At 44.7% G+C, this 19,429-nt stretch overlaps 2 protein-coding genes across 8 annotated transcripts; both read right to left on the bottom strand.

Annotated features, from left to right (window-relative positions):
* Positions 1–342: 342 nt before the first annotated feature.
* On the bottom strand, positions 343–7,700 carry LOC6901266 (transmembrane protein 120 homolog). 3 transcript variants are annotated; one of them, XM_002133931.3, is made up of 7 exons: positions 7,039–7,698; positions 6,502–6,620; positions 2,241–2,370; positions 1,762–1,901; positions 1,455–1,672; positions 985–1,364; positions 343–836 (listed from the first exon to the last, which is right to left on the bottom strand). In XM_002133931.3, exons 1-7 carry the CDS (start codon positions 7,099–7,101, stop codon positions 726–728), a joined length of 1,161 nt encoding a protein of 386 aa, XP_002133967.1. In that variant the 5' UTR covers positions 7,102–7,698; the 3' UTR covers positions 343–725. The 3 variants fall into 3 exon arrangements, with proteins under 3 accessions (XP_002133967.1, XP_015041537.2, XP_033238461.1); XM_015186051.2 differs by lacking the exon at positions 6,502–6,620 and having other exon boundaries at positions 7,039–7,700; XM_033382570.1 differs by lacking the exons at positions 6,502–6,620; positions 7,039–7,698 and adding an exon at positions 4,393–4,469.
* On the bottom strand, positions 7,135–17,398 carry w (eye pigment precursor family transporter white). 5 transcript variants are annotated; one of them, XM_033382569.1, is made up of 8 exons: positions 17,045–17,398; positions 12,562–12,835; positions 11,836–12,490; positions 9,650–9,965; positions 9,226–9,357; positions 7,995–9,158; positions 7,714–7,942; positions 7,135–7,359 (listed from the first exon to the last, which is right to left on the bottom strand). In XM_033382569.1, exons 1-6 carry the CDS (start codon positions 17,114–17,116, stop codon positions 8,544–8,546), a joined length of 2,064 nt encoding a protein of 687 aa, XP_033238460.1. In that variant the 5' UTR covers positions 17,117–17,398; the 3' UTR covers positions 7,135–7,359; positions 7,714–7,942; positions 7,995–8,543. The 5 variants fall into 5 exon arrangements, with proteins under 5 accessions (XP_033238460.1, XP_033238458.1, XP_033238459.1 ...); XM_033382567.1 differs by having other exon boundaries at positions 7,714–7,949; positions 8,013–9,158; XM_033382568.1 differs by lacking the exon at positions 7,714–7,942.
* Between the last annotated feature and the right edge of the window lie 2,031 nt (positions 17,399–19,429).

Here is a 19,429-nt window from a genome sequence, read left to right as displayed (position 1 = left end):
CTCCTTCGCTCACTCTCTCTATAGACAGAGAAATTATACTTCAAAGGAAACATTGTCTTTGGGGTTTTTAAATTTCCAAATTACACATTACATCAAAATCGTTCAAGCGTCAATCGAATGATTACATTATACTTACGTTAATTTGTATTTACAATAAGGGGCTGCCATGCGATGGTTTTCACAAACAAAATCTATTCACTTTCCACCACCACCCCCCTACCCACAAAACTCTATGATATATTTGGGTTTTACTTGTATTTATTATTTGTCTCTTAGAGCTTTCAATTTGTAAAAAAAAAAATCTACATGATTATCCAGCCAAATAAAAAGAGTCATTATTCGTTCATTTGAATTCCATTTTAATAATTCTTCTTAGTTTCCGTTTCGTTTGGTTTTCTTTTATCAAATTCTATCAACTTACAAATAGGCGAAAAAACATCATCTATCATTTTCTCTATATGTACTCGTATGTATGTATTTATATGTATGTATGTAAATGGTTTGCTTATGTACTCGCAGTTTTCTTCAAAATTTACAATTTTACATAACTATTAATTAAATCAAAAGGAGAGAGTAGTAGGTGGAGAAAAACAAGATCTTAAACCGATAGTTTGAAAGGGGATTTACAATTAATAAATACGAAAAAAAAACGTAGATCATAATCATAGAAAATATAAATTGTATATTGAAATGCCAGGCTTTATAGAACATAACGATTAAGTTGATTAGATATCCTTCTTATCGGCGGGTGGCTGCTGCTCTGTCAGCGACCCGGTTGCCGTCTTGGGTGTGCTGCCGTTGGCGCTGCTCGACAGGTCCATGTCACTGGCGCTATTCTGTAACGGGAGAGTCCAAAGAGGAGGAGCTATTAAGGGAGCTACTATGCTGTTAATGCTGTTCTCGAATAAGGTAAACCTTTCCGAAACACATATGTATGTATGTCCTGTCTTAAATATGGCTTAGTATTAGTATGGCTCTATTCACCTTGACTTCTCTGCGCAGCTTCATAGACTTGCCCATGCTCAGGAGACGGTAGCGTTCCTTGGACCTCGCGCGTATCTTTTCGGGCACCACCCACAGTGTGGTGGCCATGTTGCCAATGAATAAAAGCAGAAACAGTCCGGACATGACCGACACATGCCAGGGTGCATCCGGGGGACTAAATGCCAACTTGTAGAGGGTCCATGCATTGTACGCCTGGAACCAATAGCCGATGAAGAGGAACGGCAGCAGGAAGCTCAGACCACGCCACATCCATGAGTGGAAGCCCTCGATGGTGATATCCATGTTATGGCGCTCGCCCAAGGCCTTTAGGCGATAGAGCAGACCCTTCTGGTATCCAAATTGTAGATACTGCACGATGCCTGCACGGATGGAAGAAGAGGGTGAGGTGAAGATACAGAATTGTGATAGTGCTGATAAATATCTAATCAAATCTTCGGATATGCACTCACTGATATAAACATTGAAGTACATGAACTGCATGCGGAAGATCTGCCAATGCTCGCCCTGGGGCCACACCAGCAGGACCCCGGCGGCCACCGTCGAGATGAAGTGATGGGCGCGCCACCAGCCCTTGATCCGTGATCCATTCACCTTCAGTATCGACTCGCGAATGGTCAGGGTGCAATAGTACCATACCAACAGGAAAATGAAGGCAAGCTCTAAGGCTCTGCAAATACACGGCAGATGGATGAGCAAATGGATGACAGCACTGGTGGGCACTGGGCACTGGTTTTCTCTTCAGTTTATTCCACTTACCTGTAGTTGAATATCAAATTGAAGAACGCCATTATCAGTCCAATTACGTTGAGTATTAATTTAAACTTTTCATAGTCGTCCTTGTAGCGAACTTTGTCGTTTCTGTTGAGAATCGAGACATTCACATCGCCCAAGATTATCTGCGAATAAGTAAAGTGGATAAGTCTGTGGCTCAACTCCTGGCTGGTGGTCAACTTCAACTTGGACCCAACTCCACTCTCCACTCTCCAGTCGAGTCGAGTCGAGTCGCCTCCAAAGTCGTGTCCGAGTCAAGTTCATAACAAGCCGCGCGCAAATTGTCGCGCAGGAAGCAACTTTTCTTTTAACGTTTCCTTTTTGTTGCTGTTACTTTTGTTTGTTAGTTTTTTCAGATGGAAAGTTTTCCTTTGGGACCATGATTGTGAATGGGCACGCGCTTGCGGTGTAGGGGCGGGGTGTGGGGCGTGGGGTGTTTGGCACTTGGGCACTTGGACACTCACCTGCAAATAGCGACCCGATTTCGCTGGCAAAGATTGTTCGATTTCGTGCAATTGCGCTTTCCGCTTCAAGGTCATCTTCTGCAACTCATCAACCTTCTCTTTAACTTCGACATCCACCGGACCCTTAAATCTGCAATTAAGAGAAAAGGGGAATATAACGAAACATTTACTGAGATCCTGAGAAGGAATCATTCATTCGGAATTCTCGATCGCAGATAGCCACTATCATACAATGGCCAAGATGTTGCATGAGGCACCCAAAATCTGTTCTATGGCGGGGTTTTTCGTAGGTTTCGGGGTTTCAATTCCCCTTCCCAATTCGGACCCCAGAATCCTATAACAAAGTACACAGTCTCTGGCGGGCGGCACAAAAGACTTACTTTCCGGTCAAAGAACTCGAAGGAAAATTGCGAATGGAATTTGTTGGTATGCTGGTGCAATAACTTTGTATTTTATGGTATTTGCTAGTATACTAGTATACAGTGAACATTTTATAGATAATCCAAGCGAGCTTCAAGAGAATTCTGCACACATTGATTGGACTACAATGATATCTTATCTTTGGGAAGATAATCATCCAACAATTCTTGCATAATTCCCATCATAAAGTGATCATTAACGTAGCTAAAAAAGGAACGAATACGTAAGGCTGTCTTTGTCCTTGAGGAACGTCCAAGGGGTGGACACATTTTGATCAGTTTTGGGTCTTACATTCCCTTCATTTAGTACCATTTTAGATAATAAATCGAAGAGAACAGTTTTGGCAATACAATACACATTGGTAGTCGGTAGGTAGCTCCCCATAAATTAACATAAAACCATCGCACAACCATTGGCTCTGGACTTTGGCCAATATGTAGGTCTCGTCGACGAGGAGGCAGTACTTTCCGGCAGTCGCCAGTACTTATTTATGTTTATTGTTTTATTGATTGAGTGTACATGTGTACAATACACGACTGTTCGTTTGTTCGTTCGAATGCATGATTTGCTTTCCTTGTAAATAATTCGAGTATAATTATTTGTTCACATCATTGATAGGGCGAAAATGGGAGAGAGGCAAGTGGTCGGTCGGTCCGGTCCGGTCCGGTCCAGTCCGGCCGGACCGTCTGTCCACCTACCCGGCCAGAGCAATTTCCAGCGTCAAAGTTCAATTTAGATATACATAATTGATAACCAAAGTGGGCGGTGGTGGGCTGGGTTCTACAGGTCTCTGTGTATGTTTTCTGATCAATTGACAGTGCGACCCATGCATGTAGACCAGCTGTATATACATACATATGTATATGCATGTATGTTCCATATAGCACCATCTATATGGCGCTTCAAAGGTAGATTTATGGCACTGAAGCGGTCGTTCGACTGAATATGTCCCGTTTCGGGCTCGGGTTCGGTTTTGGATTCGGGTTCGGGTTCTAGGGTTCGGGTGTGGGTTCTCGGGTTCAGTTCGATTTATCAATCGCTTGTATAATTCATGTTTTATTTTTAAACACCCTCTAATACCCCTCTAACACCCACAGATAACGACCCTATATATGTACATACATAGATGTGTACGCCTGAACACAACTGGAATCGAATCTAAAGAGATATCGGGCGTATGGTATGACCGCCCCATAGCCATAGACCAACCCGCAACCCACAACCCACAAAAGTGCCGACTCAATGGCCTGATTATATTAGTTTCCGCTCGATTTGCTTATGAGCCAACTCTTTCTTTCTTTCATTTGTTCTTTTTCTCTACTTATTGATGGAAGTATGTACTTGTCTAATCTGATTGTGGAAAATTTCCATTAAAAGAAAACCACTTTAACATAATTGATAGAATCGTTTTCGATTCCTTATATGGTAGACTACCCATATACTTATGTAAGCTCATATTTCTATCAAAATCTTCCTCTTAATTTTCTATTTCTGCATAATCGCAATCAAAATTCGAAACCCCTTCGAGATCTACAAATCAATTAGTACACGTTCTCCATCCATTGAAATTGCACACGAAACGCGCGTGCCCCCCCACAGACACAGAAAATAAACACCCTTTGAGTGGTTGGGGGGTTGGGGGGCTAGTGTTGAGGTTTGGATGCATTTATACTCGGAAAGATCTTCAGAGGCTCTTGCCGCTAGCCAAAAGCAAACAAACAAGTAAACAAACACTGGGATGACGGGCTTCGCACGCGTTTCCCTCGAATCGCTGGCGGGACGCCCGTTCTCCATGACTCAATTAAAATTCATTTGCTAGGAATGGAAGATGGAAGGGGTTTTCCAAGGCACCCCAGCGCATTATTCGGACGACGACTCGCAAGGCGGTTCGGGGCGGACTGGACTGTGGAGTGGACTGAACTGAACTGGGCAGCAGGGAAAATGGTAGTCATTTGAATTGTTTTTTAGCTTCTGCTGCTACCCGATTTTTGCATAATTTTTGTGTGAGTTGTGGCTGCCGGGAATGCGTTCAGGAGGTCAAAACGTTTGCAACGTGACGTGGAACACGCGACTGGTAACATCGACAAAACAAGGCAATTAAACGCGCGAGAGTCAAGACGCGCGCGATAAGCCATTTATATAAATCCACAAAAGCGTCGGACGATTGTAAGCCCCTACAGAATCTGATATTTCATCATTATCCTACAATGATTGTATGTATTTATATACCTACATATGTATTCCCATATATTTATACCCTTCATCGCGCTCAGTCCCGCAGAGAGGAAAGTGTCTCGGTAGGCGGGAGCGTTTTAAAGCGCCAGAGCGCCACAGCGCTTTCGAGACAGTCCAAACAAAAACAAATAAAAACGCGTCGAAGGGGCGACGGAAAAAAACGCAAGCAATAACAATGCGATGTACAGTGGGTCAAAGGGCATTCAAGCGGCAACAATTTGCATGCGCTTCAAGGTCGGATGAGCAAATAAATCATTCTGCACCCTGGCTACGGTTCAATAAACCCAACTCCTTCCTTGAGGTAGAACCCAAATCAAATTCTATTTTAAATTCTATTTAACAAATGGAAAATAGTCAACAAAGAATATAGTAAAATTAGGTTGAATCCTTACTTTCCACTGCTTTTTAATATTTTATAAGTTGTAGTTTTTCCGAAGCTATTCAAGATGGAAAAATTATTGGTTCGTAGTAATAAATTTTCTTCTTAATTATTTTTTATTTTTTGATTTCTTATTTGTTTACAAAGATTTCTGCAATTGTGCAATTCCCTTTTATAAATTTCTCTAAACGGGGAAATCCATACGGCTATTGCCATTCAAATTTGGAAAGCTAACATTTTTTAAGATTCAAATTTTATGAATAATTGTAATTTAATTGGTATTGGAATTGTGTATCTTTGGCATTTCTCTCCACGGAAAAGCTGCTTGGTCACACTGTGCCACACACCCAATGGCAGCTTTTGCTTGCCTTGCGTGTTGTGCTTTTGTATGACTATGTCTGTGGCTGTGTGTGTGTGTGTGTGTATGTGTGTGTGTGTGTGTGTGTGTGTGTGTCTGTGATTTCGTCTTGGCTGGACAGAGGTCAAGGGCAGCTGGTTTGGTCGGTCAATCAGCTGCTTTGCTGGCCAGTTTTTGGTTCGAGCAAATACCTCGCTGCTCTCCTCCACATGCGCCTTGTCAGCAAACAGTTAGTTTTTATGAGGGGTGGGGCAATACATAAATATGTACCACCTGAGAAAGGCCAGAGCAAAGTCTAGGGAGCTGGTTTTATCAGAAGTTTTATCACTTGGGAAATCAGCTGTAAAAGCCGTTCTGTAGCAATGTACATGGCTGTCCCGGTTTAGCGCCCGTTTCTCTCACTGATAAGAGCCCACCCCCCCGCTGATAACAGGCTAATTGCCGTAAGACTCGTGTGCTCCCCTCCTTCTGATAAGCGGCGGTGACTGAAGTGCCTGAAATGCGTGTGCGACAGCAGCGCTACGCGACTGATTAGACCGGGGCTCTAATTGATTGAAGTCAAATTCCAATTCAACATGGTAACACAACTGTTAAAGAACATGCAAGAAGGAAATTGAAACCCTGTCTGTTACATGATATAATGATTAAATGTGGATTTAATTTGTCCAAATTGCAGCCAGTTTCTAAATCAATCCGATCTAGACTGTTCCAAAACACAGTTGGGTGTTGGGTTGTGGGAAAACTTTAGCCAGAAGTCTTTAAACAAAAATTGATTGCGTCAAAGAGAGAGACATTCAATGTTATCGTGTCGGGTCCCAAATGCTTACTTGTCTGCGAGTTCAAGGGTAAGGGCATTGTCTTATACTCACTGTCTCAATGATGCCGTTATTTGGTTCATGCGATACCGTTGATGCTTAATTTCATTGAAGCAGATCTGTTGGCGGCTGTGCAGCTGCTCCAGCAGCTCGATGTAGCGTCTGTTGCAGTTCTGTCGCAAAAACAGTAGGAGAGAGGGAGAGAGAGAGAGAGAGAGCGAGAAAAGGTGGTGAATTATAAGCAGCTGTTTGGTCAAGGTGAAAGCCATCATGGCAATACAACATATCTACATACACATATTCGAGCATAACCATAAGCAAAAGCATACAGAGCTATACATACATACATACATACATATGGATATGTCTGCAAATACGTACTGGGCAAACAAAAGACTTCTCTTTCCCCTCAAAGGTATGTTAATAAAGGGTGGGTGTTTTGTCAGAGACCACCCTGACAATAGTTTTAAATATTGTTTGTGCCCAGTTGTCGCGTAACAGAGACTATTAATATAGGCAATAGTAGCTCAAAGGAGTGGCAATGACTCACCCTATACAACATACACCTTGGGCTCCTCTCACTTGGCTTACCTCCAGCTCCGTGTACTCCTTGTTAAGCTCCTCCCATTCATTTTTCAGTGAATCGATATCCATGTTGTGTCTTTTTATTTTTCGTCTTCTTCTTTATCCACGTTATTCGGTTGTGTTTTGTTGTTTTGTTGTATGCAACAGCTGTGCCTCCGAACCCCCCCTTTTACCGGCAGGGGCTTTTGAGGTTAGGTGACCGGTGAAAAATCAATTTAATTGTGCGACGCCGTCTACTAATGGCTCTGTTAGTAGCGTAGTTCTCTTTCCACCTTCTGGTTATTTGCTGCTTACGCATGCATGCATATACATAGACACTTACATACACTGTGCCACAACGTATTAAAGGAAAAACAAAAAGCACTTTCAAGAGGGAACAAAACAACAGTAATTTGATTTGCACTTGAAAATTAGGAGAAAAAAATATTGTGCCGCTACGCGCCGCACTCTTCACTGCTTTGCTTTGCTGGCGTCTCGCTCTGCACCCCTCTCGAACTGATGGTTCGTTCGGGTTATTTCTTTAAAAATAAATTGTTGAGCAAAACTTGTGACGAGCGTTGTAGAGGATGGAGGAGGAGGGTGGTGGACTGGCGAACAAACGACCGACCGCACACCGACTACACCGACGGACGACTAATATTTTGTTATTAACTATTTCCGTTGCACTTTTGTTTTAAATACTTTTGCAAACAAAAAATACACCAAATAAAATCCGCTCAGCGGCGGCCAACAATGTAAAACGGAATTACTCTCTGTGAGCAACGAACGAACGGCGCACATAAGGTCATCAATAGTCAGCGCGGGCGTCAGAAAGAGAGAGAATGAATGAGAGCAGCAGCAGACAGAGAGCGTAAACACCAATAGTGCTGCTCCGTTGCGAACTAGTTCGCTCAAACAAAACAAAAATTTCCTAAAACCTTGAACATGTATATATAAAAAATGGTATTAAATAAGATATATACCTATCTTCTATATATTACCGATTTTCGTCACTGGATATACGTTTATAGGTCTCAGTTTGGGATCCGTTAGAGGAACCACCAATCAACACTCACGAACAGAACCAAAGCGAGCCTCTTCAATGTCTGAGAGAGTAGAATGACGTGAGCGCAAGATAGTGAGAGCGCCCCAGTGCGGTGGTGAGTTTCGTCTGTTCACTTGCACGCTTTCATGTTTCCAAGCTACTAATGTTGAGTTTGCCACGTTTGGTGAACTTTAGGGTCTGTGGTGTGTTTAAATTGAGCGCGCCGTTTGAATGTTGATTTGTGAATGTTGAAGAGCTTGTGTCCGAGCTATTACAAGTAAAATTTGTTTTGAAGTAAAAAAGCATGTTTTATTCTCAAGCATTTCAAGCTTAGTAACAGTAAATGTAGTTGTTTTGTGGGGTGGTGGTTGGGGCGGAAGCCAAACAATAGACACAATAATAATTATAATAATAATAATTACACACACGACACGTACGAGTACTCATACAAAAAACCGCATTAACTATGATTGATCTTCGGCAGACTCTACTCCTTGCGTCTGGCCCTGAGTCTCAGTGCCAGATAAGCCAATACCCTAAAGCTAACAATTAAGATGCCCAGTCCCACGTAATCCAGGGGCAAATCCTCAGCCGAGAAGTTTAGGGTCTCTAGGATGACCTTGCCGGAGCTGGGGCACGTCGTGTTCGAGGAGGTGCAACTGATTTCACCTGCCTCCACATCCGCCCACTGGTTGATGAGCAGCCCCTCGTTGGCGTACCGGAACCAGGACAGATACGACAGCCACTTCAGATAGACGGGCACCGACCCGGAATTCAAAAAGAACCCACCGAACAGCAGGAACGGGATAATGACGGGTGGGCCCACCGACAGGGCCATCGAGGTGGAGGAGCTGGCACAGGATATCAGATATCCGAACGATGTCGACACATTGGCCACCAATGTGACCAGTGCCAGGCAGTTGAAGAAGTGCATCACTCCCGGCCTGAGTCCAATCATTGGATAGGCAATTGCAGTGAATACCAAGGGAACGGTGAGGAACAACGGCAGCTCTGCTATGGTCTTTCCCAAGAAGTACGTGTCACATCTGTACAGACGACTTCGGGCTTCTCTCATAAATACCGGCAGCTCCGATGTGAAAACCTAAGGAGAAAATACATGAAATAAATAAATATATGTAAGAGGCGTAAGAGAGGGGATTTGAACTCACATTGATAGTGGCGAAAACATTCTGGAAGGTCATGTTGGTGAGGAACAGGAAGATGGCCCCATTGATGTTCATTACGCCCACCTGCGTAAGCTGCTGGCCCAGAAAGATCAGGCCAATCAGGATGGCCACCATCTGTGGGGGGAATTCATATGATAGCCTTGCGGATTATTAAAATGTTGCTATATAATATTTGTTTCCCTATAGTGTAGAGTTTTGTATGTACAGACATTCCCATTAAAAACAATCGAATGTTGCCGAAAATTCAGTTAAATATTTACATATATGTATTTAAAACTGAGAAACGGACTACGCAACGATCAGGTATATTAGCTATGACTACCTTAAAGGTTCAAGTACCAGTAGCGGTTCGATACCCCTCATCATCTTCTTCATCTCCTCCTCCGCCTCCGCCTCCTCTTCTTACCGTTGTCTGAATGAGTCGTACTTTGACCAGCAACGGTTCCTTCAGCACGGATAGCCAGGAACGCCAGAGCACTGCCCGGAACTGCATAAACCAGGTGGCCTTGTACGTATAACCATTTTCGGGCTGCTCCAGGGGCTGCTCGAGATTCTTGGTGGCCAGCAGCTGCTCCATTTCCCGGGCCACTTTGCTGACGGCAAAGTTATCGCATATCTTGGCAATCCTCTCTCTGGACTCAGCCTCACGGCCTGGAACAACGGCCAGGACCTGAACGTAGAAGTCCGCCGGATTGTAATTAGTCGGACACTGGGCCCCAACACTGAAAGATTAATAGATACAGAAATATATATTGTGAATACATCTGAAGATATATTTAATTAAACTATTGAACATAGGACTAGTTTGTAGTGGGATGGGAGCACGCTCATTTCAGCTGTCACCTAATTCACAGTGAAATTGACGGCCAGACAGTAGTGGTCTGAGCCGAGGAAATGGTTGGGTAGTTTCTCCAAGCAGATGCGTGGCAGCAGGTAGTAGCTGCAAGGACGTATATTGTAGAGCGGACAGCCCTTCGAGTAGAAAATATGATCGGCATCGATCCAGCCCTGCTTCGTGTCGTAGGCGGACACCTGCTTGGTGGTAGTGGTGTAGACGGGCACCAACTGCTTGGAACAGGCTGAGTAGACGGTGGGCGTCGTCAGGGTGCGGAAGGGCTTGGTGCCGCTCGAAAAGTTGAAGTCTCCTCCGAGGATGATTGGAATGCAGTTGCCGTTCTCGTGGTCGCGGCTATATTGGAGTAGTTCGCTGCGCAGACGTTGCACAATGTCTGGGCGCTCATCCGTACCCAGGGGACTGCCCTGCAGTAGATGGGCACTGCACACGATCAGCTGATTGGGAGTACCGGTCAGGTTGAACTTTCCCATGAGGGCAAAGCGATCGAAGTCCTCACGCTTGTTGGGCTCCTGGATTTGGCGCCCCAAGGCCCGATGGCCGATCAGCTCGAGCTTTATCATATCGTAGATGATGGCTATACCATCGGATTCGCTCTCCAACTTTTGCTGGAATATGTAATTGTAGCTCCGCATGGTGGTCGCCTTGAAGCGTCGCATGATCTGCGGCAGATGACTGCACTGGACCTCCTGCAGACAGAGGATGTCCGGATTGAGGACTTGCACCTCTTGCGTGAGCTTGTTCAGACGATTTCCCCAATTCAGATGCTGCTCTTCGAAGCCCCCATAGTGCGACTTGTGCTTCACTACCATATCCGGGGCCAACAGATTGTATGTCATCAGGCGGTAGACAACATTCGAGTAGTGGGGAGTCTCCACTACTTGCCAGCAGCGGCTCAGGTCGTAGCAGACCGCACCCATAAATCTTCCTTTTCTGGAGTTCTCCATTTCTTTTTTCTGTACTGTATAAAATGTGCTTGGCATTTCCTGCTTTTTTGAAGTCTGATAGTTTATGTCTATCGGTATGCCCATCAAATATCATCGGTTGCTTTTCCAGTATTAATCGGAGTTTGCTTTTTCCGGATCTGAGTACTCGTCTGCGAAATATTTTGTTGATCAAAATGCATTTGAATCATTTCCATACTAATATCAGCTTTGCATGTGTTAGTACAACGCAATATGTTTCTACAAAAATATGTTTTTGTATGCTTTTTTCATTTTCAGAGATCCGATGCTGATGTTAATTTCTGTTTTCTGTTGTGCCTCCAGCATATTTGAATAATATAAAAGCAGTTATTTGTTTGATTTGTATTACAAACAGAACCGACCATATTGAGTATAAACGAGGGCGGCTCTTCCAGTCCCTGGCTTAGGTCACTTTTGGCCTTATTAGGACACAATGGCACTTCGCATCGAAAAGTTTGGCATTTTCGGGGATAAACATACAGAAAACTTTGGTGAAAAAATCTTATCTTCTAGTCTGTTTTGTTGCGCACGGGCCCCGCGAGGGCGCCTTTAGTCAGATCCAGGGCATCCTGTATCATCCTTCGACCGGTGACAACGAACAAGAGACGATCTTTTGTGTTTCTTTACAGATAGCTGCCATTCAAAGAACCAAATGAGCAATATCACGGGACAATAATAAAATGTACAGGGATAAATATATTCAAAATGGGAATATTGCTGCTAGATAGGAACGATCGAGTAAAGGTACATATATGGGTATGGGATTGTACTTACTAGGAGAAGAAGTCCACGGCCTCGCTGGGTGTCCCGAGGAAGGCCACCCGACCCTCGGCCATTAGCAGGATCTTGTCGAAAAGCTCGAAGAGCTCCGACGAGGGCTGATGTATGGTCAGTATAACGGTCTTGCCCTTCTGCGACAGCTTCTTCAGCACCTGGACGACACTGTGAGCGGTGAAGGAGTCCAGGCCGGAGGTGGGCTCATCGCAGATGAGGAGCGGTGGATCGGTCAGAGCCTCCGAGGCGAAGGCCAGGCGCTTGCGCTCGCCCCCCGACAGCCCCTTGACCCGACCGGGCACCCCAATGATCGTGTTCTGGCATTTGCTGAGCGATAGCTCCTGAATGACCTGGTCCACGCGGGCCACCCGCTGTCGGTAGCTGAGCTGCCGCGGCATCCGCACCATGGCCTGGAAGATGAGATGCTCGCGGGCCGTCAGCGAGCCAATGAAGAGATCGTCCTGCTGGACATAGGCGCAACGGGCCTGCATCTCCTTGGCATCCACGGGTTGGCCATTCAGCATCCGCATACCCGACGGCGACACTTGGATACCCTGCGGTGATCGGAAGGCCAGGGCATTCAGGAGCGTTGTCTTGCCGGCCCCGGAGCTGCCCATTACGGCCAGCAGTTCTCCCGGATAGGCCACGCCGCAGACTGAGGATTGGCCAAGCTCCAAATTAGCCAAAAGATCCCTGATAAATCCACCACCACCACCAGCTACTCACCATTCTTCAGCAGATGCTTCCGTGGCGCTGGGATGTGTCGCTCGTTGCAGAAGAGTCCTCGCGTCCGATTGACCAACTGTCGCCAGCCGGAGCCGGGCTGATTGACGGCCCCGAAGATGTCCAGATTGTGCCAGGCATAGGTGAGATTCTCCGGCTGTTGCCCGCTGACCGAACCATCCGGCGGCGTTGGTGGCCTTAGGGTGCCGTAGTTCTTGGTCTGGCCAAATCCCTGGCTAATGCAGCTCTGCGAGGAACCTCCGCCGCCGTCCCCCTGCTTCGCAGAAAGCACGAGGAGGGATGAGTGAATAAATTAATAAAAGGTTCCAGGGAATGGTTAAACGGAGGAGCTGCTTAAATAAGTGAGAGGCGGAGGAGCACGATAAGCAGAAGCTTGAAAGGCGCCTACACTCGAAGAAACTGGTAGACAGATGCACAAATGCATCTCCATGCAAGAGCCAATAGAAACATTGGTAAATCAGTTGAATACCTCTATGTGAAATCGTTTTTATCCGAATGAAACGTGTATCTGCTCTATAAAAAATCGGTCTCTATATTTCGGTCACTTTCTTCGAGTGTAGTTGAAAAAGGTTGGCAACACAAAACTTTTCAATTTCACGCGTCCGTCCATAAAAATGAAGGCGTCTGTGCATAAATCTTGGCTAGCCGGGCTAATCCCTACCCCGACCCCGATCCCGATCCCGATTCCGGTCCCGGCACAGTCCCAGGCCCCCAAAAGGACGGCGGCCCATCTGTTTAATAAAAATGCCCAAGTCCCGGGCCTTGGACCCTGGGAGGCGGCGTCTATTTAAAATGTGCAAATTAGGGCAGCCATAAGCCGCAGCCGGCTAACGTCCTTGAGGGGGGGTGGTGCCGGTGGTGGTGGTGTGCTACAAATGGAGGGGAGTGGAGTGCTCGCCGCGCCGCGCCATGTTGCCACTTCATAAGACAATTGTGAGTGTAAATCGCTGGCATCTTCGGGTTTCGTTCGGGGACTTTGAGCCCGTCAGCTTTGTTTTTATTAAATATAAAACTTTAAGGACATCGGGAAAGGGCAATTTGGCCAAGCCTGGCACTTGACCGGCCTCCGAGTGCGGGGAAACTGGATCATAATGGATGAGTTGAGCAGCGACCATAATCGTGAAGCTTTTTTGTTGCCTCTCTCTATACATATAGCTTGTATACGTACATACATACGATATATATTCATAAGTATGCGAGTGGCTGCTCGGAGAAACTATATCATGAATATTTACTAGGCGGGCATACTCGATTGAGTTTATTACATCTGAGGGAAGGATTTCCGACTCGGCACACATACATGCATACATTTACAGTGCGCTAGTGGGCGTAGGCAGCAGGCAAAAGGGTGAATAGTGTGGGTGTATTGGTGCAGATCACTGCTGTACACTGTACGTGCAGCAGCAGAACCATGAGAGGTTCTCTATCATACATATCTTCTATCATACACCATTCTACACATCCATATATATTCGATAATCGAAGATCGTAAAGAAAGCTTTAAAATATGTAGTTCTATTCATAAGGAATATTCAATGAACTCCATACATGAGTGGAATTGGTTGCGAGTGAGAGAAAATCGAGTACAGTCGATAGATAGGTGTGGCAGAGGGGATTTTCGAAACCCACTCAGCAGTCAGATGTCTGTCCGGAGCTCCATCTACTCCTCGCATGGGTCGAGGTGGGGCTTCCCGCTCGAAGCGGTAACCGAAGACGTTTCACCCACGCCGCTGACGTCGCTTGCGGTAACGTCGGACTTCTCCACTTCGTGTCCCGTCCACTACTATTGCACAGTCCCGCCCCTTTGAGTTTTGCCTCCCATTGCCCCGCTCGCTGTCATCTTTCATTTTCATAAACAATTTTTGCTGTTTTCCATTTCCCGCTGCTTGTGGGGTTTCCACCAGGGCCTGCGGCCAGAGCATAAATAACAGGGATCCACTAATTGGCGTCCAGGAAAAAAATAATACCAAAAAGAAAATGATGGCCACAATATGGAAAACATTTTATCCCCCACTCCCTACCCATAATAATTTATATAAATAATCATAAAAAATTAAGCATAAAAAAAATAATAAAAAATGCAAACTACGTTAAAAAAATACTTACTACTGAGAGAGAGAAAGAGAGGGAAAGAGAGGGAAGGAGAGGGCGGAGATGCAAATAAAAAGCTGACATTCAATGAGAAAGAAAATTAAAAAAAAAATAAATGCAAATTCGGGGACACGAAGTTTATATACACTTGCCATAACATCTCACTCTCTCATTATAAGGATAATAAAGAATAAGAAATAAAGAAATAAGGACCTGTGCTATTCTTTAGATTTTTATTTGGCTTGGCATAAAAAATGAAAAGATTTAACTACGGTTCTCATTATTATCCTTCGAACAGTCACGTAAACTAATCGAAAAGAATCAAAATAATGTCCAAAAATTAAAACTCGACTTTCCACCCAATGATCCTGATGATCAGATCAACCCTCTGCAAGGGTATACTCGTACAAATACTTAATGTCGTCCACCTTACCAAAGAACCTGTCATTCAACCTTCTTCTGTCCGTCGGTCCCACTGTCCAGTGTGTTGTCTGACTTTTGCTGAGAAATCATCGGGTGACGTCGGGAACGGTGAGCGCGGAAAAAATTTAATATCCGTTACAAGAACTCCCAGAGAGCAGGCCGAAACGTGGGGGGTTGGTTGGTGACTCAGACCTGGCAAAATTGTTTTCCCAACAAATGAGGCCGAAAAATGTTATTAAAAAGTTTTTCTTTTCTTTGCAGCCCCCCGCACTTCTTAGCCATCTCTTGAGCAGGTCTTATCTTGGTATATTATTTTCTTTCTTCGGTAAGATGGCAGCAGGAAAAAGATGCTACATTTCATATTTATTTAATATTTTTTTGCTTACTTTTTACTTTGCGTGCTATTTTTGAATTACTTATGAAAGAAATTCGTGAGAGGGTGGTATATGGGAGTGTGAATGCCGGCTACCCCCCTCCCCCCGTCGCCCACCCCCCGATGCCAGATGGCAGAGCAGAAATGTTTTTTGATGAACTTGACAAATTGAAATGACTAAATGAAGAAGCGACTCAATTTGTTTTGTCTTTTCTCCTCCCTTTGTCCTCGAGTGTGGGGCGTCGAGTGGCTAATGAGTGCACTCAAAAGTCATTCACTTGGATGAATACAAGGCAGCCACGGAACGAAGCACGGCTCGCAATGTGAAACATTGGAGATACAAAAAACCAGAGCTAGCTTTGTGGAGTATATGTTTGAGAAAATTCGAAAAATATTTAAGAAATTTTCACGGATTCATTACGCAGAACAAAAAACAGATGCCTCTTCCCACAAATTGGCCCTTATCCACCTTTCCTATTATCTCTTGAAGAACTTTCTCAAACTTTCGGACCATTTCCAGTTACACTTGGCCTGGAAAAGACCGAGCCAGCGATAACGAACTTCCAACACAAGCTGAGGTGGCAAGGTGGTTTTTTTTGAGCAAGCAGATACGCAGATAAACACAGGTGCTAAGATACAGATACTCGTATCAGATGCTGAGCCCGAAGCATGGGCCTGGTCAAATAATGACCTAGATAAGACAAGACAAGACAAGATTATAGAATATCACACAAGCATCGCAGAGGGGGAGACAAGTAAATAACTCAGAACTCAAAAGATCTCGCTGCAGATAAAGTATTTTATAGCCCTCGGGGCCATAGATACTCAACAATGTTGCTCCACTATCTGAGACTTATGTAGAATATATGTATGTCCAATCCGAGCCCTACTCTTTTGGTTCTGCCCCACTGAAACTGGGCTAAGAACATTCTTCAATTCAATTCATGAGAAAAATGACACGCTTGTTGTCAGACACTGGAAATTTTTAGATTTTTGGATGCCACAAACCACACCTGAACTGTGGATGCTCTAACCTCATATATGTACTGGTCTTTGTTCGAGAACAGGTGCATATTAATGCAATCGGAAATGGGTCCATTCATTAAATTCGATCAATTAAAACTATTATTTAAGTATTAATAGCTATGACTTGTATCCAGCTCTAAGTATTTTTTAATGGATCCTTTGGTGGTGTTACAATTTAAAGGAACTTTCTAAAAATAATTTATATATTTTTTTTGCTTTGTATTTATGATCTTGTTTATCTGATCATCATGGATGCGACCTTCTTTGAGCTTCAGTTTAGTTTTTGTTTCTTAGCATGACCCATTCAGAACTGGAGATGATTTTTCCTGGACCAAATAAAATTCATTAAAATACTAGCTAATTTCTGGTTGCTCCGTTTGATGTCTGGGTCTCCGTTTGATCTGGTTTTCGTTAGTATTTCTAGTTTACGCAATTGCAGTTGTGGTTTAGTGGATATTTTCTGCTATTCTCACGCTGCTTCGAGCCCGAGCCCGAGCCCAAGACAAGAAAAACCCCACCAATAGATGTGGCAATCGACTCGATTATACTCACGTTGTTTAAGTGTTCGGCAGAGGTATTCTTGCTACCTCCGCGTATCAACAACTCCTGATCCTCTTGGCCCATCTTCTTTAGTATGGGTTCTGCTTAATAGTTAATTTCCTTGATCGATCACTCACTCAAAAAAAAAACAAAAAAACAAAACAAACAAAACTACTTATGTTTGTGCGGAAAATGTGGCTACGGGAGTGGTGCAAACCGCGTGGAGCTTTGTCACGAAACCGCTGGCAAAATGCAACTGAAGGCGGACATTGACGTTGGTTAAGGCGACAACAGCGACAGTGGCAGCGACAGTGACAGCGACAGCGACAGCAACAGCAACAACTTTGACTCTTGGCTTGACTCTTGGCGAGTGGAAATGAGTGTTTGAGTGGCCCGGGGCTCTGGGATTGCGACTGGGACCGGGGGACTGGGTCTGGGTCTGGCAGAGATAAAAACTTGAGCGCTTCGGCTATGGTTCTATTTGAAGGCTGATTAGAGCGAGCAAGAGGTAGGTAGAGGGTGGTACTGCTGCATCATCTCTTCTTATCGCCATCTTATTCCTTTTTATTTTTTATTACTATTTTCTTTTTTGAGTTTCTGCTCCTCCTTGTTTTCTCTTTAATCTGTTTGTTCTTACTTGGTGGTGCGAGGGCTTGCACTGTACTTGGCATGCATGATTTATCAAACGCCTGTTGACGCGCCTGCCCTCAGTCGTTGTCGCCATCGTTAGCACCTCATCATCTCTGGGCCCGGACATTATCAATCTTCATCATCAGCCATCAGGTGGCTGGGCAGGACCAGGACCAGGACCAGGACACTGACAGGGCCAGTGGTGACGTGACGGACAACATTCAACCACTCTGTCAATAAATTTTTGAATGTGATGAAAGAGGAAGTTGACTTGAGATTTGTAGAACCACTGCAGATAACTCTTCTTGGAGGGGGACTATATTGAACTATATTGAAGTAGTCATATTTTTCTTGATTTTAAATATATAATCATATCAATCAATTATGGCATAGGTAATTTATTGCCTGTTCTTCTCCTTCTCCGCCAACCAAAATATGTTTTGAAAATGTGCCACATTTGAGATTAAAACTCAATATTCAAATAAATGCCCACAAAAGGGCGTGTTTGTTTCTGTTCGTTTCTGTTCTGGGAACTCTGATGTTTTCTTTGTCAACGTGGATCGAGACCAGACAACAATGTCTGGGCAATGTCTCTCCCCATGTGGCACTCATTCACTCATTGGCGCTGCACTCTCGCACTCATCTTGGGGCTTACACTTTTGGGGCTTCGCCTGTTTGAGTGCAGCTCAGAGCGGGTTTGCCACTGCTTGTTGCTGCTCTGTTTGTTGTTCGAAGAACCCAAGAACCAAACCCTAAATCCATCTTTAACTTTTCGCTAAGCTCTAAGGATGGCATAGGGCAAAGCTGGGGGGTGGATGGGTGGCGGTGGGGCCTCCACTTCATGCCCAGCCGCTCTGCCATCACTCACTCAGTCGAATGCTATAAACTTTTTACACTTAACAATTTATTGTCACTCTGTTGTCGCTGCTGGAACTGGACTTGTTATTGTTGCCGCCGCGCGTTGCAGCTTGCAGACTAGAACAAAAAATGTGAAAAACCGAATGACCAGGAGATACTCTTTGCCTACAAGTCTCTTCAAGATCTTCATCTGTGTATGGATTGTACGGTTTAAAGTGGTGAAAGAACAAAGGAACAGATAAGGGAAACAACATTCAGGTACATCATTTCATAAATATATACGAATTTTACCACCAATTTTAGAGACCTGTAGTTTTTTGTGGAAAGGACAGACTGGTATTTTTTCCCCCAAGTCTTTCCATCGATTTCTCCAGTCCGTGACATTTCTTCGATCAAAACTAGTATACCCTTTGTGGTCGTTGTGTGTTTGGGTAGTATGAAAAAAGCCAAGAAGTAGCTAGGGTAAAAAAACGTAAAAAGTTTTTTTTAACACGCTTTTGCAATCTCTCTCACACACAGAAACACAGAGACACAGACACAGAGGCACACAGACGCATACAGGTGAGGCTTTGGCCATTGACACAGGATGTCAGGCACGAGGGCGGGGGGAGGGGAGGGGAGGGGGGTTCAGTCAGAGTGAGAATGAGGTTGACTTAACCCCTGCTTGAATCTGTGTTTCCCCCGCCTTACCCGTGCCCGCTCTCTCTTTGCACTCTTAACCCATGCAAATTATTGACGCGGACAGTGGGCTCAATAAATCTGTGTACGGGTATGCGGATGTGGGGGTTGTGTGAGTGTGAGTGGAGAAACTTTTCCGAGCTGCACGCTAATCAGACAGCTTTCTAGTTCATTGCCTTAACCCCATCGCCCCGCCCCACTCCTTGAATGGCACCGCCGTCTACTCCTTTG

The sequence above is a fragment of the Drosophila pseudoobscura genome, chromosome X (genome assembly GCF_009870125.1).
Source record: "Drosophila pseudoobscura strain MV-25-SWS-2005 chromosome X, UCI_Dpse_MV25, whole genome shotgun sequence".
In the NCBI taxonomy this organism is placed as follows: domain Eukaryota; kingdom Metazoa; phylum Arthropoda; class Insecta; order Diptera; family Drosophilidae; genus Drosophila; species Drosophila pseudoobscura.
The sequence above is the reverse complement of the archived record's forward strand: the minus strand, read 5'-3'. Positions and strand labels throughout refer to the sequence as shown.